General features: G+C 59.2%; 1 protein-coding gene across 8 annotated transcripts; it reads left to right on the top strand.

Annotated features, from left to right (window-relative positions):
- Window positions 1–1,347: 1,347 nt before the first annotated feature.
- On the top strand, window positions 1,348–21,104 carry DAPK3 (death associated protein kinase 3). 8 transcript variants are annotated; one of them, XM_058282107.2, is made up of 10 exons: window positions 1,358–1,458; window positions 2,046–2,252; window positions 5,796–6,156; window positions 8,469–8,636; window positions 15,107–15,236; window positions 15,357–15,405; window positions 15,925–15,951; window positions 17,174–17,326; window positions 17,756–17,801; window positions 18,184–21,104. In XM_058282107.2, exons 2-10 carry the CDS (start codon window positions 2,191–2,193, stop codon window positions 18,718–18,720), a joined length of 1,533 nt encoding a protein of 510 aa, XP_058138090.1. In that variant the 5' UTR covers window positions 1,358–1,458; window positions 2,046–2,190; the 3' UTR covers window positions 18,721–21,104. The 8 variants fall into 8 exon arrangements, with proteins under 8 accessions (XP_058138094.1, XP_058138090.1, XP_058138092.1 ...); XM_058282103.2 differs by having other exon boundaries at window positions 1,373–1,490; XM_058282104.1 differs by having other exon boundaries at window positions 1,381–1,458; window positions 2,096–2,252.
- The last annotated feature ends 2,840 nt before the right edge of the window (window positions 21,105–23,944 follow it).

Consider the following 23,944-nt stretch of genomic DNA (forward strand, 5'->3'; position numbering starts at 1 on the left):
AAAGGAATCATACAAAAGCTGACTTTGTGTCTGGCTTACTTTCAGCGTATTTTCGGAGTTCCTCTGTGTTGTAGCATGCATCAACTCCACTCCTTGTTAGAGCTGAATAATATTCCATTGTGTGGATGGGCCAGGTTAGTCATTGATATTTGGGGTGTTTCCACTTTTTGGCTATTATGAATAATATATATCTTTTAATCTTTTTTATTTATTCGCCCCTCCCCCCCCATTGTCTGGTGTGTCCGTTTGCTGTCCATTTGCTGTGTGTTGTCTGTCTGCTTGCATTGTCAGCGGCACTGGGAATGTGTCTCGTTTCATCTTGCTGCATCAGCTCCGCGTGTGTGCCACCATTCCTGGGCAAGCTGCACTTTCTTTCACGCGGGGCGGCTCTCCTTGCGGGGCGCACTCCTTGCTCGTGGGGCTCCACACGGGTCAAAGAGGCCTGGGGTTTGAACTGCGGACCTCCCATGTGGTAGGCAGATGCCCTATCCACTGAGTCAAGTTCGCTTCCCTCGAAGTATAGTTTGAACCCTAAAGTTGTCTCCTGAGGCTACCTCATTGAAACTTAAATAAAAAATGCTGGACTCTTGAACTTGCTGCCAAAACACTTCCATCACCTAACAAAATTAACGAAAGAAGAGGAGAGGAAAGGGAATTCCAGCCAGAAGGGATAACTCGTGCAAAGACCTGGGGTAGGAATGAGATGCTTGAAGTCAGCAGGAAGGCAGGTGGGATTGGAGGGGCCGAACACGGGGGAGACCGGCAGGGGAGAGGCTAAGACAGTCAGCAGAGAGCCGAGGAAGCCGCAGCTTGTGCCCAGCGGCCGCGGACGTGGCTCGGGATTGGCTGGGTCCAGACCTCTGTGGGCATGAAGCTCAGCTACGCCGTTTACCGGCTGTGCGGCATTGAGCTGATTACTCAACCTCCCTGGGTCTTTCCTCATCTGTAAAATGGGGAAAATCTCACTTCTTAGGGTTACGGCTCATGGTTGGTACATTCCAAGGCTCAATAAATGCTAGGTGTTGTCATTTATCAGTACAAATCACAGACGGGGACTCTTGAAAGGAAGGAAGCGCGCTGCGGGACTCCAGCGCCTCGCCTTCCGGTTTCAGGACCCGGGTCAATGGGGAGAGGGCGGGGCGGCCCAGGGCCCGGAAGTCGGCTGTCCTTCCGGCAGCGTACCCCACGTCCGCTTCAGCCAATCAGCTGCGGGCAGACCAGCCCGTCGCCCAATGGCGAAGCCGCATCTGGATGAAGGCGTTCCGGACGCCTGAGGGCCTGGCTAGAGGAGCGACGGGAGGCGCCGGCCAATGGTCCGTGGGCTTCGCGTCTCGGGAGGCGGGCTCTGGGGGACGCGGTGACGTCACGCCGGCCGGCACGTCGCTGCAGTCGAGGCGGCGGAGCCTGAAGGTGGCGGCGGTAGCTGGCGCGGCGGCGGGGCGCTACGGACCGCGGAGGGTGCGGAGTGGGCTCGGCTCGAGGCCCGAGGGGTGGGTGCGGACTGCGGGGGCGCTCGGGGAGGGCTCGGAGGGGCGGCGTGGCCGCGCTGGTCCCTCCTAGAGGACGGGGGGAGGGGCAGGACGCGGGGGAGGGCTCGCTTTGGGGACCCCCTGGTTGATCGACCCGGCGAAGGGGCCTTCCGGGGCCCGCGAGGGGCGTCAGGGCCTCTGGGGGGCTTGAGGAAGAAGGTCAGGAGTTGGGGGCACCTTGGGGACCCTTGGGGTGAAGGACGGTGGCCTTTTGGGGGTGGTGGTGGAGAGCCCCAAGGGGGCTCGTTTGGGCGTGGGGGAGACTCCGATTGGGGGGCCTTCGGTACGTGGGAGGAGGAAGAGGTGCATTTCCCTAGGTCAGGGGAGGCGGAGGGACTTGAGGGCCCAGGGGGCTTGCAGGACCCAGTGTGGATGGGGCGGCCCAGTGGGTCAAGCCAGCCTTTCTGGGTGCTGGCAGGGTCTAAAGAGGTGACACATGGAAGTGCCCAGCCCGCTAGATGCTTCTGTGGGGAGTGATGTGAGACTTATTTTTGGTGAATGGGTCATTCTGCTCAGGGAGAAGAAAGAGCTGGCGCCTGAGCTCCTGCCTTCGCTGTCTCCTCCAGGCTCACGGTGCGGGGACGCCCCCCGAGTCCTGTCCCTAGGCTGCAGTGACTTGCTTCCGCTAGGGCGGAAGCCTCTGGAAGGCAGACTGGCCGCCATGTCCACGTTCAGGCAGGAGGATGTGGAGCAGTACTACGAGATGGGGGAGGAACTGGGCAGGTGAGCCGTCTTCCTCTAATGGGGGCGGGGGGGGGGGGGGGGGGGCGGCTTTGGTGGTGAGGAAGAAGAGCTGCAGAATTTTCTGGAAGGGAAGGCATTTTTTCAGAAGAAGAAACGAGACCGTAGCCCACACTGGTGGGATGAGTTTGGGCTTCAGGGGCAGACAGCTGGGGCCAGAATTCTCACTCGGACATCCGTGTGCCCTTCCTTTGGGGGGAAAACAGAATCGCCGCCTCAGTGGAGCACCTGGCACAGAAGAGTGGAGCAGTAGATGCTCGCTGTTTTGTTACCAGAGGCTGTCCCTCTCTTTCATCCTCTTATGTGAGGTGACGCACTGCAGTGGTTTCCTCAGCGTTTGAAGGGAAGGCTTCTTGGCCGGCCCATGTCCCCAGTGGTTTTACATTCTTGTGGGCAGAGCTGAGGTTTCCCTTGCCAGGGAGGGGGCCCATTTCCTGCCTGGCTGGGCCTCAGAGGGTCCCTCGAGGACTCCCCCTCCCCCTCCCCCTCAACCACACCCCCCAGACCAGCCGAGCCTGCTGGGCCCGCCCTGTTCCGTGGCGCCTCACACCTTATTTGGTGACTTTACTGCTCCCCCGGCCTTCCCAGAGCCGCCCTGGCCGGCCCCATGATGTCACCTGCAGGGAATGTAAATACGGTGGCTGCCATCGGACAGGCCTGGGCAGAGAGCTTTGCGGGCGCCTTTGGGAGCCTTCGTTCTTTCCTTTGGGAATTTCTCTCTTAGAATAGGAGAGAAGCCAGCCCCCGCTTCTCCAGCCCCCCACCGCCACCCCAGAAGATTCCACCCTTTTATCGTTTGACTGTGTCTTAGGGTCTCCTACGGGCGGATCGATTGGCAGGAGGCAACACAATTTAAACGGTGCATTTCCTTCTGACTCGCCACTTCAGCTTCTACTTCTCTGCAAACACGTAGAGACCTGGTGATTTAAAAACAGGGCTTGTTGCCCAAACGGTGGTGGATAAAGCAGACCTGGCCACCCACAGCCCACCACAGCCGTGGACAGAACATTATGTCGTTCTGTAGCCGGCAAATCTATGTCAGTGCTGCCCCATGGAAATACCCTGCGAACTGCGTGGGTGCTGTGTTTAAATTTCCTAATTGCTGTGTTAAAAAGGAAAAAGACACAGGAGAAATGAATTTCAATAATATTTTATTGAATCCAATAGATCCAAGCGATGATCTTTTTGACATGTTTTAGAATAGTGAGATGTTTTGCATTTTTTTCCTGTCCGAGGCCTTTGAGAGCTGGTGTGTTGTTTACACACTCATCGCACCTCAGTTTGACCCAGCCCCATTTCAAGGGCATGTGGCCAGTGATGGCTGATGCGGACAGTGTAGCTGCAGGTAATGATCTGGAACCGTCTGTGAGATACCTAAGACCAAAGATCACCGGCGCAGAATGCTGTGCTACAGTTTTTATAAATAGGGACTTCTACCTATTTGTGGGGCCTTGGGAACGTTAAAATACTCAAGGCGCTGGTCGTGGGTTGGTCTTAGCTGGGAGCTGGAGTTAGTTTTTTCTTTCTTTAGTATTTCCCAAGTTCTTGTCCTGGTCACACCGTCACTTCAGCTTATGGAGTCACTTACTCGGCACCACCTGTGGCCCAGGGCCACAGCCAGCTTGCCGCTTTCCTCTTTCTTTTCTCCCCGCTCCTTGAGGCTTAGTTTTGGAAGTTCCATGGTTTGTACATTTTTTCACAGTTGGGGCAAAAAAACGGAAAGAAGTAGTAGGTTCCGTGACATGTGGGCGTGATAGCCTGTCGCCACGTCAGGGTGGTCAACGTGGGACGCAGCCCCGCTCGCTCGCCGGCGTGTCGTAGCTGCTTGTCGCGTTGGGCGGCCGCCTTGAGGAGGAGTCCCGAGCACGGAAGCCGTGCGGCCTGCAGAGCCAGCGTGCTCTCTGGCTCTTTCAAGAAAAAGGCTGCCGACCCCTGGGATTCTCAGGCAGGCTCTGGGCCTGCCCTCTATCGGCCTGCACCCTTGGCTCTGCCCCTGTGTTAGCCCAAGGGCGCGGCTGCAAAGTACCAGCAGCCTGCTGCATTTTATAAGGGGGGTTTATCTGGGGTAGGACCTTACAGATACTAGGCCATGAAGCATACTTTACTTCCCTTATCAGAGTCTATTTGGAGCAAGATGGCTGCTGATGTCTGCCAGGGCTCAGGCTTCCTGGGCTCCTCCCTTCCAGGGTCTTGCTTCTTCCTGGGCTCAGGATTCCGCCCTTCCTGGGGCTGGCTTCTCTTTCCTCTGTGCGCTGACTTCTGGGGCTCCAGCTTAAGGCTTCAGCATCAAACTCCAACTTGTTTCGCCCACGTGGCCCCTGCTTCCACCTGCCTGCTGTGGCAGGAGCACTTTCCTGTTTAAAAGTAAGAAACTGAGCTCTGTCAGGAACACGTTTTAGTCGGTGAAAGTCTCAGACGCAAAGTATGCTCCCTCCTGCCTGCCCCCTTGTCCTCAGCCCTCCTCCTCAGGGGCACCTATCAGCACGTTGCAGTGTGTCCTTCTAGACGTTCGCCCCTAAGTCTAGATGCTCACAGGCATCTGTGTTTATGTGTGCAAGACCTACCTTTTGTAAACAGAAAGTGCACGTTCTTTTTTTTTTTAAGGAGGTACCAGGGATTGAACCCAGGACCTCATATGTGGGAGGCAGGCGCTCAACCACTTGTGCTTCATCCGCTCCCCCCTCACCCTGCACCTGGCTTTTTTCGATTAGCAGTCGTGGCGCTTTTGTCAGTACGTAGAGAGCCACTTCACTGTTTATCAGGGCTGCTTAAAAGTCCACCGGGTCGGGGAAAGGGTGGAACTCAAGTGGTTGAGCCCCTGCTTTCTATGCATGAGATCTCAGGTTCAATCCCCAGAACCTTCTAAAAACAAAACAAAGGATAAAACCAGTTCTCGGGGAGTGGGTGTAGCTCAGTGGCTGAGCTCCTGCTTCCCATGTACGAGATCCTGGGTTCGATCCCCAGTACCTCCATAAAAGAAAAAATTCCCCTGGACCTACCGTCACGTCCTCCAGTTCCCTTCCAACAAGCACTTGGCTGTTTCCAGTCCTTGCCTCTTCCAAAACCGCACCGGGGATCACAGTATCACGGGGGGCACCGTGACCCGTCCAGCTACACCTGCTGGGTCACCTCATGGCACCGGGTGCTTGGATCTAGGAAAGGAGCCTCCGGGTGGTGGGAGGCGTGGAGGTGTGGCCGAGGAGGTGGGCTCGGCCCCTCCAGGCGGGTCAGCGGGGCTGCAGGGAGCCTCCCCTGGCTCTTCTTGGCTCCCCGGCTCCCCCTGGCACCCCTCGCCTCCCCAGCTCTCCTCGCCTTCCTCACCTCCCCGGCTCCCCTCGCCTCCCCAGCTCTCCTCGCCTTCCTCGCCTCCCTGGCTCCCCTCGCCTCCCTGGCTCCCCTCGCCTCCCTGGCTCCCCTCGCTTCCCTGGCTCTCCTCACCTCCCCGGCTCCCCTCACCTCCCCTGCTCCCCTGGCCCACCCCCCGCTCACCCCGCTTCTCCTCCTTCCTCTCTTGGCGGCCTGCAGCGGCCAGTTTGCCATCGTGCGCAAGTGCCGGCAGAAGGGCACCGGGAAGGAGTACGCGGCCAAGTTCATCAAGAAGCGCCGCCTGTCGTCCAGCCGGCGCGGGGTGAGCCGGGAGGAGATCGAGCGGGAGGTGAACATCCTGCGGGAGATCCGGCACCCCAACATCATCACGCTGCACGACATCTTCGAGAACAGGACGGACGTGGCGCTGATCCTGGAGCTGGTCTCGGGCGGGGAGCTCTTCGACTTCCTGGCCGAGAAGGAGTCGCTGACCGAGGACGAGGCCACGCAGTTCCTCAAGCAGATCCTGGACGGTGTCCACTACCTGCACTCCAAGCGCATCGCCCACTTCGACCTCAAGGTGAGTGGCGGCGGCTCGAGTCCGGCCACCGCCCCGCTGAGCGGACCTCTTTTCAGCTGCTGGAGGCGGCAGTGGCCTGTTTGTCCTTATTTATTTTAGTTTAATGTATTCCAGTAGCAGACTTACAGACGCAGAGAGGACAGACGACCTTAAAAACGTGCTTGGGGCGGGGGGGCGGACGAGGCTCGAGCGGTTGAGTGCCTGGCTCCCACACAGGAGGTCAGGGTGCAGTTCCCAGTGCCTCCCAGAAAGAAGCAAAAACAAACAAGCAAACAAACCATAAAACCAGCTCAGGGGAGCCGATGCGGCTCAGTGGTGGAGCGCCCGCTTCCCACGTACGAGGTCCCTGGTTCCTGGTCCCTCAAAAAAATACCCAAAAAACAAACAAAAAAACCCCAGGTGCTTGGATGTTGGACAACTCAGAAAAGTATAGTGAATGGATGGAATCTGTTGTATGATAAAAATGCTCCAAACCTGGTTTAGTTGCCATCAATAAGAAACTGATTTGATTTTTAAAAAATCCAAATGCAGGCATTGTCCAGAAAAACTTAATAGGTGTATCTGTAATTGCCGTAAAGTTGAACTGTTCAAATGTCTTGGTTTGCATTAATGCTTTATGTGCCCACATTTCTATTAAAAATCCACACAAATGCAAATGGGGAAAAAAAATTTAAAAAACAAATGCAAATGGGAAAACTGCCAATACCTGATTCCTGTCCCCTATTTTTCCATTCCATTCCTAAGTCATAAACTTAGAAACCTTTTGACCCCATGGGGAAGGAAAATCTAACGTTCAGAACTACCCATAACAGGAAGAAGAGAAAGAAAGTTGTTTTTCTGAGGGTGAAGTGCTTCCCTTCCCAGTGGCTTCTTAAGCGCGTTCTCCGTGTCTGCCGTGCGCTAGCTGCGTGGCTTTTGGCATAATTGCCATACCTTGTCACGGCTCGCGCACAGGTTGGTGTCTTCCGAAAGGCCGACCTGATGGGCCCCACTTGCCCCACCTGCCCGACAGCTGTGCCCTGGAAGCACAGGTCTGTTTGAAGTCCTGAGCAACTGCTCGCACTGGACGCTGGAAGGGAAGTTTCCGAATGAGGTGCAGTGGGCTTGTGACAGCGCCTGATTTCAGAGTGCCGCGTGCCAGGCTGGTGGCGACGTGGCTTCTTCACCCCTCCGGCAGAGGGCGCACCTCGCGGTGGCTCTGGTAGGCAGCCGCTTCCCGGGTGTTCACCGCTGGTCCATTTGCAGGCAGTCTGCTCTGCGGAGCTGTGACATAGAGACGACCTTGCTCTCCCGTTCCCCTTGGGCCGAGCGCCCAGTGAGAGGCGGCCCTGGCGGGGGTGAGCAGCGGCAAACGCTGTTGGCCTTTTAAAACCGCATTTTTGTTGAAAAAAATTTTTTAAGGTATAGGATTTGAACCCAGGGCCTCATACATGCAAAGCAGGTGCTCAGCCCTGAGCTACCCCCGCTCCCCTCTTGGCGTTTTTAGAAAAGAACGTCCTGTGGGATAACTTTAGGTGGGATAGGTGGCGCAGGGCCCCTGCCTGTCCCTCGCCAGCCTCACCCCGTGGTCCCATCTCCCCTGCCTGGCCGCTGAGAGAGGAGCCACCTATGCCACCGCGCACCAGACCGCGCGCCTCACCCGCGCGCCACCCCTCCTTGTCCCCCGTCCCCCCCGCTGTCGTGGGGTCCAGTTGGGGCCCCATGCGCGGTTAGTGTTCACGGGGTCTGGTGTAACCGAGCAGACGTGCAGGTGAGGCCGCCCGGGGCCGCGGCGACGGCGTAACGGCCTTGCCTAGGAAGCAGCGCCCCGTGGCGAGTCCCCGAGGTTAGCGTGTGTCCCGGCCGCGTGTACGTCAGCGAAATGGAGCAGGCCTTGAGCGCAGCGGTGGTGCTCTGAGATAAGCGCGTCAGTTTCCAGGGTTTCTGCTTCGTGACCTTTCTTGTGTTTTTCTTTCTCCCACTTTATAAAAATATAATTTTGATAGACAGTACATAATCTAAATGTCACTGTAGCCATTTCTTAAACCAATCAGTCTTATTGCTACATAGTAACGAAGCATAAATCCACCCGAAGTGTCAATCAGTGGCCTTGGGTGCAGCCACACATTTGTGCATCTGTCACTTCAGTGGTTCCTAGAGCACGTTCCCCATTCCACCAATAACGACAACAATTAACAGAGCCCCCCTCCCCTCGGCCCTCTGCTGCACCGCCCCGCCGTCACGGCGGCGTTCTCCCGCCTGCCCTCTGGTCTATCTGCATCCGTAGTCGGTAAAGTTCCGTGTGTTCCGTCAGCCTTGATCTCGGTTTACAGGAGGTTTTCCTATGCTGTCAGTCCCACGTTAATCGTCTGCAGCTTTCCTTCCGGGAGAAGCTAAATGACGGAGGCTCTCCCGTCAGCCACTGTCATAGCCACGTAACTGCTGGTCACCCACACCACCGTGGACGTGCACCTCTTCCATGCCTTCCCAGAGACTTCATGGTAACCAGTTTTTGTGTGTTTTTTTTTTAAGATTTATTTTATTTATTTCTCCCCACCCCCTTGTTGTTTGCATTTGCTCTGTGTGCTGTGCGCTCGTCTTCTCTTTTTAGGAGGCACCAGGAACTGAGCCCGGGGCCTCCCGTGTGGGAGGGAGGCGCCGCATGGCTTCAGCCGCCTCCGCTGCCGGCTTTGTTGTGCCTCTGGTTCTGTTTTCCTTGTGTCTCTTGTTGCGTCGTCTTGTTGTGCTAGCCCGTCGTGCCACCTCGCCGTCTTGCTCACCCTCTTTAGAAAGCACTGGAACCCAACCCGGGACCGCCCGTGTGGTAGGCGGGAGCACAGTCACTTGAGCCACGCCTGCTTCCCTCACGGTAACCATTTTAAGTGGATGGTTCTTTGACATTCAGTGCAGTGACCAGACTGGAACCTTCATCGTTTCCAGAGTATTTTCGTCATCTTAAAGAAGAGCGCAGCTTAGCAGTAGCTCCCCAGTTTCCCACTCCCACCACCCCTGGTAGTATTGTTTGGCTTTCTGGCTCTTTGAATTTGCTTGTTCTAAGAAATTTGCGTAAGAGAAATCATAGGCTGTTTATCCCTTCGTGTCTGGCTCGTTCCCGCAGCACGACGTCTTCGCGGTTCACCCACGTTGTAGCGTGGACCAGCAGGTCCCGTCTTTGCACGCCTGAATAATGTTCTGTGGTGCGGGACCACATTTGGTTCAGCTGTTCATCTGTCGACGGGCACGGGGTGGCCCCCAGCCCTTGGCTCAGGCCGCAGTCAGCGTCAGCGCACCAGTGTCCGTCCCGGTCCCTGCTTTAAGTTCTGTTTGTTCTCTGTGTAGGCGTGGGATCGCTGGGTCCGCGGTGAGTCTGCGTTTCACTTCCTGAGCAGCTGCCAGCCTGTCTCCCCCAGCGGCTGCGCCACGGTCCCTTCCCACCGACAGTGCGCGGGGTCCCAGTTCTCTGCATTCTTTCTAACGCTTACTCCTTTCTTTATTCCTTCCTTCCTTTCCTTCCTTTCTTTCCTTCCTTTCTTTCTTAGCAGACCATCACAAATAAGACGTTTTATTTGTCACTTTTTTTTTTTTTAATCTACCGGGGCCAGGGATTGAACACGGGACCTTGTGTGTGGGAAGCCGGCGCTCAACCACTGAGCCACGCCAGCTCCATTAGTCGCTTTTGAAAGGCTGAATTTTGAACAGAGTCTTGGATTGGTGGCTCGCACCCATCCGCTAGCTCCTCTTCAGCACCCGTCTCATTCCCAGTTGCTTTTCCAGAACTCCTCCCTTCACTGTGAAGCTCATTGAGTTTTTCCAGTTCAAGCTTGCTGGGCTCTTTCAGCATTTTTAATTTTCTAGTGGACGTGTCACGGAGAGGACAGATAGATTGGCAGACCTTTTCTGTGTCTTTACCAGCGCTGCCTGGAGTCAGTTTATCACCCACTTCTTCCAAGTCATCTGTCCGCATCTCTCAGGTCACGATTTCTATCACCACCTGGATTTGGCGGGCCTGTTGGCGCTGGGTCTCCTGAGGTCTCCTGAATTTAATTGTTGCGTTTTTTAGTAAGACCAGCACAGAACAGACGAAGCAAATAACCGTTGGTCGTGTTCCCATCGACACGGGCTTCGGTCACGCTCTGCACTTTTTTGACCATGGAGCACGTTTTGTCACGGGTAAGAGCCATCCATAGACGGTGGGTGGGCAGTGATTTGCTCGAATTTTCTAAATGCAACTTCCTCGTTGTGTCGATCAGCAGGGCTCACTTCAAAGACGCGACCCTGAAGGCCATCAGCTGCAGTTTGCGTTCTTCTTTGCTTTCTCCTCGCCGCCCTCTGTAAGGCACTTGTCGCCAACTGCCACTTGCCAGCTGCCACAGCACTGCTCAGAGAGGCAAAAGCAACGCTTGTTCTTTTCAATTTTTTAATAATAGCCATTCCAGTAGGTGTGAAGTGTCTCATTGTAGTTTTAATTTGTATTTCTCTAAAGGCTAATGATGTTGAGCATCTTTTCATATACTTACTGGCCATTTGAATATCTTCTTTGGAAAATGTTTATTTAAATCCTTGGCCTATTTTTTTTTTTAATTTATTTTTTTCTCCCCACCCTCTTGTTGTTTGCACTTGCTGTGTCTGTTCGTTTTTATTTCTTTAGGAGGCCCCTGGAACCGAACCTGGGACCTCCAATGTGGCAGGGAGGCACCTGATCCCTTAAGCCACCTCTGCTCCCTGCTTTGCTGTGTCTCTCATTATGTTTTTCCTCCCCACGTCTCTTGTTGCGTCAGCTTGCTATGCCTGCTGGTCGCGTCAGCTCGCTGTCTTCTTTATTTTATTTATTTTTATTGACTTTGTAATAATATTACAAATAATATTACATTAAAAATATATACGTGAGGTCCCATTCAACCCCAACCCCCCACCCCCCCCTCTCCCCCCCCCAACAACACTCGTTCCCATCATCATGACACATCCATTGGATTTGGTAAGTACATCTTTGGGCACCTCTGCACCTCATAGACAATGGTTCACATCATGGCCTATATCGCTGTCTTCTTTAGGAGGCACCTGGAACCTCCGCTCCCTGCTTAGGTGTGTCTCTCATCATGTTTTTCTTCTTATGTCTCTTGTGGCATCGTCTTATTGTGTCAGTTTGCCGTGCCTGCCTGTCATGCCAGCTTGCTCTCTCCTTTTTAGGAGGCACCAGGAACTGAACCACAGACCTCCCGTGTGGTAGGCAGGAGCTCAATTGCTGGAGCCTCATCTGCTTCCCAGCTTGGCCTCTTTTTTAACTGGGTGGTTTTTCTTGTTGAGGTGCAGGAGTTCATTGTGTATTCTCAATATTAAAGCCCTATCACGTCGTTTCCAAATATTTTCTCCCATTCTTTTTTTTAAACTAAATTTTATCGATCCACATTCATAAAACATTCCACCCCTCCAAAGTGTACAATCAAAGGTGCCTGGTATAATCACAGTACTTTCTCCCATTCTGTAGGTTGTCTTTTTTTTTTTTTTTAAATTAACTTTATCGTATACATTTAATAATTGAAAATATAAACACTTAAAAACTAAAAAGAAAACACAGTTGAATAAAAACACCCACTTCTCAATTAAATGTACCGGATACATATAAAAAATATTTTGAATCCTGCAGTACGTGACACAGTCTGTTTGGGTCATGGTAACACAGCCCTACGGTATGTCCTTTCGTAGGTTGTCTTTTCACTTCCTCGCATGCACGGAAGTTTTTAATTTTGGCCAAGTCCATGTTGACTCTCTTCTTTTGCGATGTGTGCTTTTCGGGTAAAATCTGAAAATCCCTTGCCCTCCACAGGGCCCTGGAGCTCGTTCCCCATTTGCTCACGAGCGTTTGGTAGTGTTGGCTCTTGTTGGGTTAATTCCTGTGTACGGCGAGAGGTCGGGCCCGTCCTCCCCACCCTGCTTGTGGCTTCCAGGGGCCCAGCGCCGCTTGGGAGGAGGCTGCTCTTTCCCCGCCGAGTGGACCTGGCCTGGGTGGGCGGTTGATCCCTGGCTCTGCAGTCTCGTCCATCAGGCTTGGGGTCTGTCCTTAGACCAGCACCACACTGTTTTAATGACCGTAGCTTCGTCGTATGTTTCGAAATCAGGAAGTGGGAACCCTCCGACTTCATTCTTTTTCTTCAGAATACCCCGGCTATGCGGGGCCACTTGCAGTTCCCTAGGAATTTGAGGCTCGCCCTTTCCATTTCTGTGAAAAAGCCTGCCGGAATAGTGATAGGGACTGCTTGGGATCCATAGATGGCTTTAGGGCATCGACTCCTTTTTTTAGTAGGTCCTGGAGATTGAACCCAGGCCCTCGTACGTGGGGACCACTTGAGCTGCACCTGCTCCCAGTACATTGATTTTTTTTTTTTTTTTAAAGATTTATTTTTATTTATTTAATTCCCCTCCCCTCCCGGTTGTCTGTTTTTCTGTGTCTTTTTGCTGCGTCTTGTTTCTTTGTCCGCTTCTGTTGTCGTCAGCGGATCGGGAAGTGTGGGCGGCGCCATTCCTCGGCAGGCTGCTCCCTCCTTTGCGCTGGGCGGCTCTCCTTATGGGTGCACTCCTTGCGCGTGGGGCTCCCCTACGCGGGGGACACCCCTGTGTGGCACTGCACTCCTTGCGCGCATCAGCACTGCGCATGGGCCAGCTCCACACGGGTCAAGGAGGCCCAGGGTTTGAACCGTGGACCTCCCATGTGGTAGACAGACGCCCTAACCACTGGGCCAAAGTCCGTTTCCCCTGATTTTTTTTTTTGAGGTACTATGGCGAGGGATTAAATCTGTAACCTTGTATGTGGGAAGCTGGCGCTCAACCACTGAGCCACATCCGTTTCCCTGAGTTGGTTTTTTCATTTCTTTGCTTGTTTTTGTTTTTAGGAGGCAGCAGGGCCTCCCATGGGACCTCCTGTGTGGGAAGCAGGCGCTCAGCCACTTGAGCCACATCTGCTCCTAGTACATTGGCTTTTTTTTTTTTGAAGATTTATTGTATTTATTTATTCCCCTCCTTGCCGCTTCCGTGCTGTCTGCTCTCGTGTCCATTCCCTGCACGTTCTTCTGTGTCTGCTTGTCTCCCTTTGTTGCGTCATCTTGCTGCACAGCTCTCTGCAGGTGCGGGCCATCGGCTCTGCACAGTCGCGGGCCAGCCCGCCCTCACCAGGAGGCCCCGGGACGCGAAGCCAGGGCCTCCCATATGGCAGACGGGAGCCCAGTCGGTTGAGCCACAGCCGCTTCCCTAGTACATTGGCTTTTTTTTTTTTTTAGATTGATTTATTTCTCTCCCCTTCCCCCTCACCCCGGTTGTCTGTTCTCTGTGTCTATTTGCTGCGTCATCGTCTTTGTCCGCTTCTGTTGTTGTCAGTGGCACGGGAATCTGTGTTTTTTTGTTGTTGTTGCATCATCTTGTTGTGTCAGCTCTCCATGTGTGCGGCACCATTCCTGGGCAGGCTGCACTTTCTTTCGTGCTGAGTGGCTCTCCTTACGGGGCGCACTCCTTGCGTGTGGGGCTCCCCTATGCGGGGGACACCCCTGCGTGGCGCGGCACTCCTTGTGCACAGCAGCACTGCACATGGGCCAGCTGCATACGGGTCAAGGAGGCCCGGGGTTTGAACCGCGGACCTCTCATGTAGTAGATGGACGCCCTAACCACTGGGCCAAGTCCGCTGCCTACATTGACTTTTAACAGAGAAAAATAACTTGTTTCAAAGTTAGTCAAATGGATGGTAATTTTGCAGGAGATGGGGCAGGAGACTGTTATTTTGACTCTGCAAGCCTCAATTTTTTTTTTTTTTTTAAGATTTAGTTCATTTATTTCTCCCAAACCCCTCATTTGCTTTTGCTGTGTCTGCTTGTTGTGTGCTTATCTTCTTTTCAGGAGGCACGAGGAACCAAACCCAGTACCTCTGATGTGGGAGTGAGGCGCCTAATCGCCTGAGCCACCTCTGCTCCCTGCTTTGCTGTGTCTCTCATTATATCTTCCCCCTTTTGTCTCTTGTGTCATCTTGTTGCATCAGCTTGCCATGCCAGCTCGTTGCATCAGCTTGCTGTCTTGCTTGTCCTCTTTAGGAGGTACCTGAACCGAACCCGGACCTCCTGTGTGGTAGGCGGGAGCTCAATTGCTTGAGCCATGTCCGCATCCCTTGAACGTTCTTAAAAGCATTTTGTCGAGAGGCAGTTGGGAGGACTTAGTGTGCTTTCCTGCGATAAGATAGTACAGAGAACTTTCCAGAGCAGCTGTGTTCTCCATGCTGGCGCCTGATGAGATTTGCCGCCACTGCGGGCCCGGCGTCTTCTCCCTCCCAAGGGCCCTGCCTGTAGCCCCTTCCGGAACCGCCCCTGCCGCGCCCGCCCGCTCTGTGGATGGCGGCTGTGGTGGCACAGTCCCAGCGCTCTGTACCTGCTTTTCTTTCAGGTTTTCGTTTTTCCTTCAGCCGAACGTGGTGGCTGGGGCCCGCGTGCGTCAGCAGTAGCTGCCCCTGACGCGCTCTGCCCTCTTTGCGCGGAGGCTCTGCCTTCGGGGAGGGCACGTACCACCCTGGGCTGTGCCTGTCTTCCCAGGGCCCCCGTTTTCTAAGAGTTTTGGACGTCTCAGTCTGGTTCACTCTCCAGTTTGGAGACCCTGCTCGCCCTTGACAAAGCGGCTGCTCGCCAGGTGCCGCTGTGTCCCTCGAAGCCGGATGGGGACAGCTTTGGTGTCGTGCCCCAGACAGGGCGGCTGAAACCTTCCGGGACTTCTCGGCTCTCGTAGCCGCATGGCCGAGGGGGCGACCTCGGCCCAGCTGTCTCACGGGGACCCGTAGCCGGGCATGCTCTTGGTTGTCTGTCTCGACCTCCCTCTGCTGGTGGCAGCCAGGTCCCGAGTTCGAGTCCAGCCTTTGCTCTCGGGGCTCTGGGGAACCCTGGGCACTCCTCCCGGGCACAGGCCGGCCGCCTTGCTCACGCCCGCCCCCTCGCCCCCGCCTCAGCCGGAAAACATCATGCTGCTGGACAAGAACGCCCCCAGCCCCCGCATCAAGCTCATCGACTTCGGCATCGCCCACAAGATCGAGGCGGGCAGCGAGTTCAAGAACATCTTCGGCACCCCCGAGTTCGTGGGTGAGGTGCCGGGGCCCCCGGGGTGCGGGGGGTGCCGGGATCGGGGCAGGGCCCGCGGGGTGCTCACCGCTCCACGCTGCCCCGCGCCGCCCTCAGCCGCCCTCCTCCTGCCTCCCACAGCTCCCGAGATCGTCAACTACGAGCCGCTGGGCCTGGAGGCTGACATGTGGTGAGTGCCGGGGCGGTGGGGGTCCCGGGCCCCGCCTGGCCGCCGCCCCGAGCCCGGCACCCACCCACGGGCACCCACGCCCGGCCCCGGTTCCTCCCCTCGCCCCCTTGCTCCCCCAGAGCGGCTGGGCCGGCAGGCTGGCACGAGGCCTGTCCTTGTGGCGTCTCGATGCTGTCGGGGCGTCAGAGGCGGGTGAGGTGTAGCCTTCCAAGGCCCCAGCACCCCGCGGCCCCTGAGCCCCTTCCCGGCCTCGCCGAGGCCCCTGAGAAGCGCTCTTTGGAGGGCTGTGCCCGAAAGGGGAGAACACGGGGCAGAGGCGCTGACCGCTCCGGCCCGGGGACCTGAGGGGGCGGGCGGGCGCCGCCTTCCCCCTCGTCACCTGTGCCGGCGCCGGCCCTTTCCGCCCAGAGCCTGGGCCACGCCCAGCCGGGAAAGCGGGGCCTGAGCAAGGCGGGCCAGGGCCGGGGCTGGGGGGCCCGGGGTCCCGGCCACCCAGCCGACGCGTCTTTCCTTCCGCAGGAGCATCGGCGTCATCACGTACATCCTGTGAGCACCTGCCGCGCCGCCCGCGTCCTCGCGTCCCTTGCCAGCCTGTCCACACGGCAGGGGGGCTTGGCCGGGGGAGGGACGGGTTGTGTGGGAGAGAGGGGCGCGGCTCCTGTCGCTGTGGCGTGTCGAGCGGCCCCTGCCTCTGGAGCGGCGCCCTGGGCTGGGGGCTGGCGTCCTGCCCGCCTACCCGCCATGCCGGGGGGGGAAGAGGGGTGCGGCCCCAGTGCTGCCTCAGAGCCCCGGCTTTGGTTTTTAACTTTCATTTTGAAATAATTTCGAACTTACGCGACGGTTGCCAAAGTAACACAAACCCTGTACAGGAGAGGCCAGCAGCCCCTGCAGGGTAGGCCCACCTCTCCCGACAGCTGCCGCAGTTGCCGTGGCATTCTCCAGCCACTAGTCCACCCGTCCGTCACCCGGGTGTCTGGCTCTCTGTCCGTCCATCCACCTACCTACTACCCACCTGTACCTCTGTCCATCAGTCTGTCAGTCCTTTTTTTCAACACTTGAGTGTAGTTCGAGCACGCCAAGCTCCGTGAATGCGCGGTACTGCCGTGAGTTTTTCCTGAGACAGGAGGACCCATTTACCTGACCAGCTTCAGTGCAGTCAGGTCAGGTGCGAGAGTTTAGCACCGATACAGCTGACAGCCCGTGTCACCAACCCACTTGCCCCCTAACGACCGCTTGGGTTTTCCCTCATCTCTCTTCCCATGTAAATGTGCTTCTCCCTTCTTTTATTCCCTTCTTTGCCAGTTGGGCCTGGCAGCCTGACCCAAAGGCTCCAGGGAGTGGTGATTTTTTAAACGGTGAGCTTTTCTCGCTTTGAGTTACAGAAAAGCTGAGAACTAGCCCAGAGTTCCTGTGAACCACTCACCCGTCCTCCCCTAGTGCTGGCAGCTCATCCCCCACAGTGCAGCGGTGACACTGGAAGTGATTTGGCAATGGTCCCATCAGCTGCCCCCCTGCTGCCCCCAGCCGCCCCCCTGCCCCCCCCCCAGCCCTGTCCGTCTCCGCACTCTCTCTGCTCATGTCCCTCCTCTGGCCCCGGATCCCGCCACGTCCCCTTGGTCTCCTTGATCTGGGCCGGTTCCTCGGCCTCGCCGTGTCCCTCATGGCCTGGAGGAGCGTGGCCAGCGTGGAAGGCCGAGCGCTGGGGCGGGGGCTGCTGAGCCGGCGGGTGGGAGGGGAGCGGCCGCCGAGCGCCCTGCGCGTCTTCCAGCTTGAGCGGCGCGTCGCCGTTCCTGGGCGAGACCAAGCAGGAGACGCTGACCAACATCTCGGCCGTGAACTACGACTTCGACGAGGAGTATTTCAGCAACACCAGCGAGCTGGCCAAGGACTTCATCCGCCGCCTGCTCGTCAAAGACCCCAAGTACGCGCCTGGGGCCCCGGGGCGCCCGGCAGGGAAGGCGGAGGCCGTGCCCTCCTGGCGGCCCCCAGGGTGGGAGCCGGACTTGTGTCCCCTCGGGGCCGCGGAGAGCACAGCGATGGCCGCAGGGCAGCCGTGCCGGCATTTCTAAGGATTTGAAAGTGTGTCACCAGCCCAATAAGCTTTCAGCCGAAACCCCAGACGTTTGTTCCTTTCTGGAAAACTCTTAAGACCCCGGCCGCCCTGAGTCCCCTCCTGGGCAGGTGCTCCTTCTCCGGGTCTCGTTGCCTGGCTGCACCTGCTGGGGCCCCCGCGCCAGGCTGCTGCCGCAGCACAGCCCCCAGGAGGTGCCGGGCCCAGGGGCTCGCCCGCAGGCGGGAGGGGGCCAGGGCGGTGCAGGTGGCGCGACTGACAGGCGGGTGCGTCTTGCAGGAGGAGGATGACCATTGCCCAGAGCCTGGAGCATTCCTGGATCAAGGTGAGCCGCGGGCACCGCTGGGGCCCAGCCCCTCCTGCAGCCTCCCTCTCCGGGGGGTCCCCGGGGGTCCCAGAGATGTGCTGTCGGCTCTGGGAGGGCCTCGAGGGGCCAGAGGGGGGGCGGGCAGAGAGGGGTTGGCGCTCGGCTTCCTGGTTCTGCCTGCCCTGGCTTGGGTGCCCAGTGGCGCGTCCAGCTGGCGCGCTCCCACAGGGACCTCTCAGGGCGACGGCCCGGCCGGGCTCGGCCAGCGCTTGACCGGCCGCCGCGGGCCTGGCGCAGAGGGGCGGCGCTTGCCGCGTGCGAGGAAGCTTTACTTAGAGGAGCAGGCGGGGCGGGGGTGCCGTGGTCCCCCGCTCCAGGCCGCGCCGCCCCGCCCCCGCAGGCCATCAAGCGGCGGAACGTGCGGAGCGAGGACAGCGGCCGGAAGCCCGAGCGGCGGCGGCTGAAGACGACGCGCCTGAAGGAGTACACCCTCAAGTCGCACTCGAGCATGCCGCCCAACAACACCTACGCCAGCTTCCAGCGCTTCTCGCAGGCGCTGGAGGGGGTGGCGGCGGCCGAGGAGGGGCTGCGCGCGCTGGAGCGCAGCACGCGGCACTTGCGCGAGGACGTCGAGGCGCTGGCCGCCATCTACGAGGAGAAGGAGGCCTGGTACCGGGAGGAGCACGAGAGCGTCGGGCAGGACCTGCGGCGGCTGCGCCAGGAGCTGCACCGCACCGAGGCGCTCAAGCGGCAGGCCCAGGAGGAGGCCAAGGGCGCGCTGCTCGCTGCCAGCGGGCTCCGGCGGCGCTTCAGCCGCCTCGAGAACCGCTACGAGGCCCTGGCCAAGCAGGTGGCGTCCGAGATGCGCTTCGTGCAGGACCTGGTGCGCGCCATGGAGCAGGAGAAGCTCCAGGGCGGCGACTGCGGCCTCCGCTAGGCCCCGCGCCGCCCCGGAGCCCTGCAGCCACGCCGTCTCGGGCCCTCCCGGCGGGTCGCGGGGGCGCCGGACCGCCCCTCAGAGCACAGGGCCGGGGCCGGTGAGCGCCCGCGCCCTGTCCCTGGAGGGGCGGGAAGCAGGAAGGTCTGGTGAGCTTGCGTGGCCTGCAGCGCTGGTCCCCCTGGCCCCCGGCCTGTGCCCTTGGCTGTGGCAGCCACTCTTGGCTTCCCTGGAGCTGTGCCAGGAGCGCCGAGCCTCCCGGATGGAACTGTTGGGTCGGAACTGTTCCCAGTGGACGAAGACTCCGCCCACCCGCCTGGGGCCGCCTGGGGCCGCCTGGGGCGGGCTGCTGCACACCCTCCCTGGCCTGGCGCAGGGGCCTCAGCCTGCGGGGAGCGTGCACGGGCGCGGCCCGGCCACTGGGGCGAAGCCTTGCTCCAAGGCCTCAAGGATGCTCGTCTGGAGGTGGAGGCGACGGGACTCCCGACCAGGCGGAGGAAACTCCAGAGGCCGGAGCGTGACTCCCCTGGGGCGGCGCTGGGGCTGCATGGTGGCACCAGGCCCCTGCGTGCCGCCAGGTGCCCACGGAGGTGGCTGGGAGGACCCCGTCCACTCCCCGACCACGCAGGGCGCGAGCCTCCAGCCGCACACCCCAGCACCCCACGTCCCCACGCCCCCGGGAAGGATGCCGGCCCCCGCCACGCGCTCAGTCCCCCGCGCTCAGGGTGGCTGCACGCGATGGCGTCCCCAGGATGCCCTGCAGAAGGGCAGGCCACCCCGTCGGCGTGGGTGTCTCCTCCGTGGAGTGTCTCAGAGCCAAGCGACAGAAGGCCGCATCCCCCGGCCCTCAGGCCAGGGGCTTACCCCTGCCCCAGCGTCCCCGGTGGCTGGGGGGTGGCAGTGCCACTGCGGGCCACTAGGTGTCGCCCTCGGACAGGCCTGTGGGGGCCAGGCGGGGCCTCCTACCTGTGGGGCGGGGATGCCGACCACGTGCAGGGAGGGGCCTCTGCAGTCCCCCGTGGGCCCAAGAGGAGCCGTGGCGACAGGCAGGCGGGGCCCAGTGCGGGGACCGGGGGTGGCGGGCCTAGGCTGCTGGCCGGTGTGGGCCGCCCACCGTGATGCAGTGCGGGGGGCTGCCCTGGCGCAGAACCCCCAGCTCCAATGGAAGGCGTGAACACGCCTGTGTGGCAAGGCTCCTGTGTCAGGCCAGAAGCAAATAAAATTCCCGTTGGCCCGACACGCAGTGGTTCCTGGGGTTCGCGCCCGCGGGGCACAGCCACCCCGGCGCAGCTCCTGGAGGTGGCGGCCTCGGCGCTGGCCTTGATTCCTGCTGCCCACTGCTTGCTTTTGCATGGGGGGTGGGGTAGGGAAGGGCAGGCCACCCGGCGACAGTCCCCGAGGCCTTAGCCGGTCTCTGATTCTTTCTGTTGTCACGATTTGGCGGCTCTGGGGGCGTGCCTGGCCCCTGGCCCCAGGGCAGATGCTGCAGGTCGTGCGTGGCCCCCACCTCCTGGGGCGGCGCCCTCGTCTGTCCTGGCGCCCTCGTCTGTCCTGGCGTCCCCGCAGCGCCACCCCTGGGGTCGACCCCAGGGTCTCCCGGCCTTCCTGCCCCTCCCAGAGCCCACCCGGGACGTGCTCCCTGCATGGGGGACAGGCGTCCCGCCTCGAGCAGAGGCTTCTTCCTTGTCGGAGCGGGACACGATTCACGCGCCACCCCCACCTGAGAGCCCGCCCCCCGCGCCACCCCTGCGCAGCCCCTGGCCGCCCCCGCCTTGTGTCCCTGGGTTTGCCAAGTGCGGCCGTTCCACGTGGCGGGCTTTCCTCGGCGCCACGTCTCGGGATGTTCCCGCGTCGTCTGCGCCCGGGTGGCTCAGCCCGCACATGCTGCGGGCGCTGGGTCGCTGCTGGCGGTTGGGAACAGCGCAGCCTCGGGCATCGGGGCGGCTGTCTGTCCATGTCCCGGCCTCCGCCCCTGTGGGGTCGCCACCTGGGAGTGGGGATTCTGTGTGACGCTTTGCGGGCTCGTCGCATGGGGTCCCCGGCAGCTGCGCCTCCGCACGCCTGCCCCCCCACAGCCTCGAGGGCTCCCGCTGCTGCGCCGTCCCGCCAGCACTCGGGGCCGTCTTGTCTAAGTAGCCGCCCTCGGTGGGAAACGGCCCCTGGTCTTGACGGGTGTTTCCCGACGTCTGACCCTACCCCGCCCAGATCTTGGGGAAGTGGTTTTTCAGACCCTTTGCCCAGTTTTAAATTTTCCTTTTTATTATTGTCTCTGTAACTTTTATTTTTTTAATTGTGTATTATTTTTATCCTTGAGCCAAATAACTTGTGTTTTTACTATGAATTGGATTTCCTTTTAAAATATCATTTTTATTTTATTATCTTTACTATCAGTCGGGTAGTTTGTTCTCTTGTTACAGTGTCGAATTGCTTTTAAAATTATTTCATCACAGAAAAGGTACCTGTGCACCCGCCTGCGTAATTTTTAAAAAACCCACATGAAACAACCGCCCGCGCGGCGTTCCAGGCCTTTCTCCCCCAGCGTCTCCTAACACGCACCTCCTCGCACTCAGGCCCTGCGCGGGCCCGCTGCCAGCAGAGCACCCCACACCCCCTCTAAGTCACCAGGGCCTGAGCAGTGCGTTCGCAGGCACCGGGACGCCACAGCGCCCGTGGGGAGGGGGCACCCGGTGTGGGGACTCGCTCATGCCACAGCCCGGAGCCCGCCCGTCAGCGCCACCTCCCCGCCGGCAGGCGCCTGGCCCCCGGGGGACGGCAGGAGGCGCTCCTGTCACGCTGGAGCGGGGTCTTTCCTACCCACGCTGTCGGGATACCCCGGGCGTAAGTGCCACTTAGGAGCTTTCTCCCCGCGGGGCCGACCCCCGGTGGGTGCAGGAGGCAGTGGGCGGCGCCTTGCTTGGAGAGCAGACCTGTCCCCATCCCCGCCTGCTGGGCCAGCCTTAGGGGAACCCAGCCGGGCCTCGGTTTCCCTGGTCTCTGGCCTGGCAGAGGCCCTGCTGGGAAGGCCTTCACGTGGGCGGGAGGTGGCTGGGCCGTGCCAGGGGCGGGGGGCCGGGGGAGGCCGAGGCAGGAGCGGGTGTCTAGGGGCCTGGCTGGGGGCGGCGGCTCGGGACACCGTGGGACAGGGGCGTGGCTGGTGTGGGACAGGGGCGTGGCTGGTGTGAGCCAGGGTGGCCCGGCGTGTCCTGAGTGAGCAGCTGCGCCCCTCCCCCGGGTATTCCGTCGGGTGGTCTCCTCCTGTGCAGCCCACCCCCTTGGAGGCCGCGGGCGGAGGCCGCGGGCGGAGGCCGCGGGAGCTGCGCTCGCTTCACAGCCCCTGGGACGGCCGTTCTTTTACACAAAGGAAAGGCAGCGCCCTGCCGCCCCGGGAGTCCCGCGCGGCTGCGGGGGTGAGGCGGGAAACCGCCGGCCTTCCCCGGCAAGCTCACTGCTGAATGGCGCGACCCGGCAACCCCACCCTAGTCTGGACCCCAGGAGCTGACGGCAGGGCGCGGACAGACGCCTGTCCTCGGGTGACCCACGTGCCGAAGGCGGAGGCCACCCATCGGCGGATGAGTGCACGGGATGACACTTAGCTGCAGAAAAGAGGAAGGGCGCTCGGATACGCGCTGCAGCCCTCGCGCTGGTGAAACACGCCACGCGCCGGGGCTCGGCTCCTGGAAAGCTCCTGGGTACGGAACCCCGGCTGCCCGGTCCGTGCGGTGCCGCGCCCCCCAGTGATGGGCTCTCGGGGGTCAGAGGTCCGGGCAGGAGGCTCAGGGACAAGCCAGGCCGAGTGTCCTGGATGGGACTAGCACCGGGCAGGCGTGGAACGGCCTGGAACCGAAGGCCCGGGCCAGCCTCCCGGGCTCTGTGCCCTTCCGCCAGCAAGGCGCGGCGGCGGCGCTGCCTTCCGCGTCCCCGTGGGCCCTGCCCTGGGCCAGCGGCGCCACGTGCCTCTGCCAGCTGTCTTCTTCCTTCCACATTGTGGTCACGGGGAGATAGCACGAGATGTGCGTGTCAGCACATCTATGTGTGCAGTTCAGTGGCGCTCTTCACATTCCCAGCGAGCCATCACCCAGCAGCTCATCTCCCAGAGAGAAGCTCCACGCCAATGAAGCAGCACCCGCCTCCCCCGGCCCCCTCCCACAGCCTCTGGGAGCTGTAGACCGACTTCCTGCCTGTCTGAATTTGCTGGTTCTAGATGGTTCCTAGAGGAGGGATCAGACAGCGGTCAGTCTTTCTGTCCTGGCTTCTTCCCCTCAACACGATGTCGTCAAGGCTCACCCATGTCCCCAAATATATCAGCTTCATTCCTTTTTACGACTGAATAATATTCCACTGTCTGGTGGACCATATTTTGCTTTTCTGTTCATCACTTTTTTTTAAAGAATTTTAAAAATTAACCCCCCATTGAGATGGCTCCCTCATCTGTCTGTTCGTAGTTTCCACTCGATCTGCTCGCTGTTTGTTGCGTCTGCTCATCCTCTTTTAGGAGGCATTGGGAACCCAACCTGCGACCTTCTGTGTGGGAGGCAGACACCCAACCACTTGAGCCATATCTGTTCCCTGCTTGTTGTGTCCGTTTGTTGCATCAGCTCGTTGTGTCTGCTCATCTTCTTTAGGAGGCATTGGGAACTGAACCTGAAACTTCCCATGTGGGAGGAAGGTGCCTGCATATCTGCTTCCTGCTCATTTTGCCTGTCTGTTGTGCCAGTTCATTGCCCCTGCTCGTTGTCTTTAGGAGGTGCTGGGAACCAAACTTGGGACCTCCTGTGTGGGAGGCAGGTACCCAACTGCTTGAGCCATGTCTGCTCCCTGCTCGTTGTTTCTGTTGTGCCAGCTCATTGCATCTGCTCATCTTCTTGAAGAGGCACTGGGAGCTGAACCCGTGACCTCCCATGTGGGAGGCAGGCACCCACTGCTCAAGCCACACCTGCTCCCCTTCATTCGTCTCTCGGCGGGCACGTGGGCTGCCTCACCTCTTGGCTATTGCGGGTGACGCATGGTGAACACTGATGTACAACTCTCTGTCCAAGTCCCTGCTCTCAATTCTTTTGGGTCTAGACCAAGGAGTGGGATTGTTGGGATGGACGGTAATCCTGGGCTGAACTTTTGGGGAAACGCCGTGTTCCTTTCCATGGCGGCCGCCCCAGTTTCCCTGTCGCCCGTGTCCTCGCGGTCACCCGCCCTTGGCGCTGCTTTTATTCATCACCCTGCTGATGAT

The sequence above is a fragment of the Dasypus novemcinctus genome, chromosome 19 (assembly GCF_030445035.2).
Source record: "Dasypus novemcinctus isolate mDasNov1 chromosome 19, mDasNov1.1.hap2, whole genome shotgun sequence".
Taxonomy (NCBI): Eukaryota; Metazoa; Chordata; class Mammalia; order Cingulata; family Dasypodidae; genus Dasypus; species Dasypus novemcinctus.

What these genes read in the sequence shown, in the direction of transcription:
- DAPK3 (XM_058282107.2), top strand. Translation starts at nt 2,191, where the DNA reads ATGTCCACGTTCAGGCAGGAGGATGTGGAGCAGTACTACGAGATGGGG. An exon ending in ATGGGGGAGGAACTGGGCAG is followed by an intron (nt 2,253 to 5,795) that starts GTGAGCCGTCTT and finishes GGCGGCCTGCAG; the next exon opens with CGGCCAGTTTGCCATCGTGC. An exon ending in TCGCCCACTTCGACCTCAAG is followed by an intron (nt 6,157 to 8,468) that starts GTGAGTGGCGGC and finishes CTCGGTTTACAG; the next exon opens with GAGGTTTTCCTATGCTGTCA.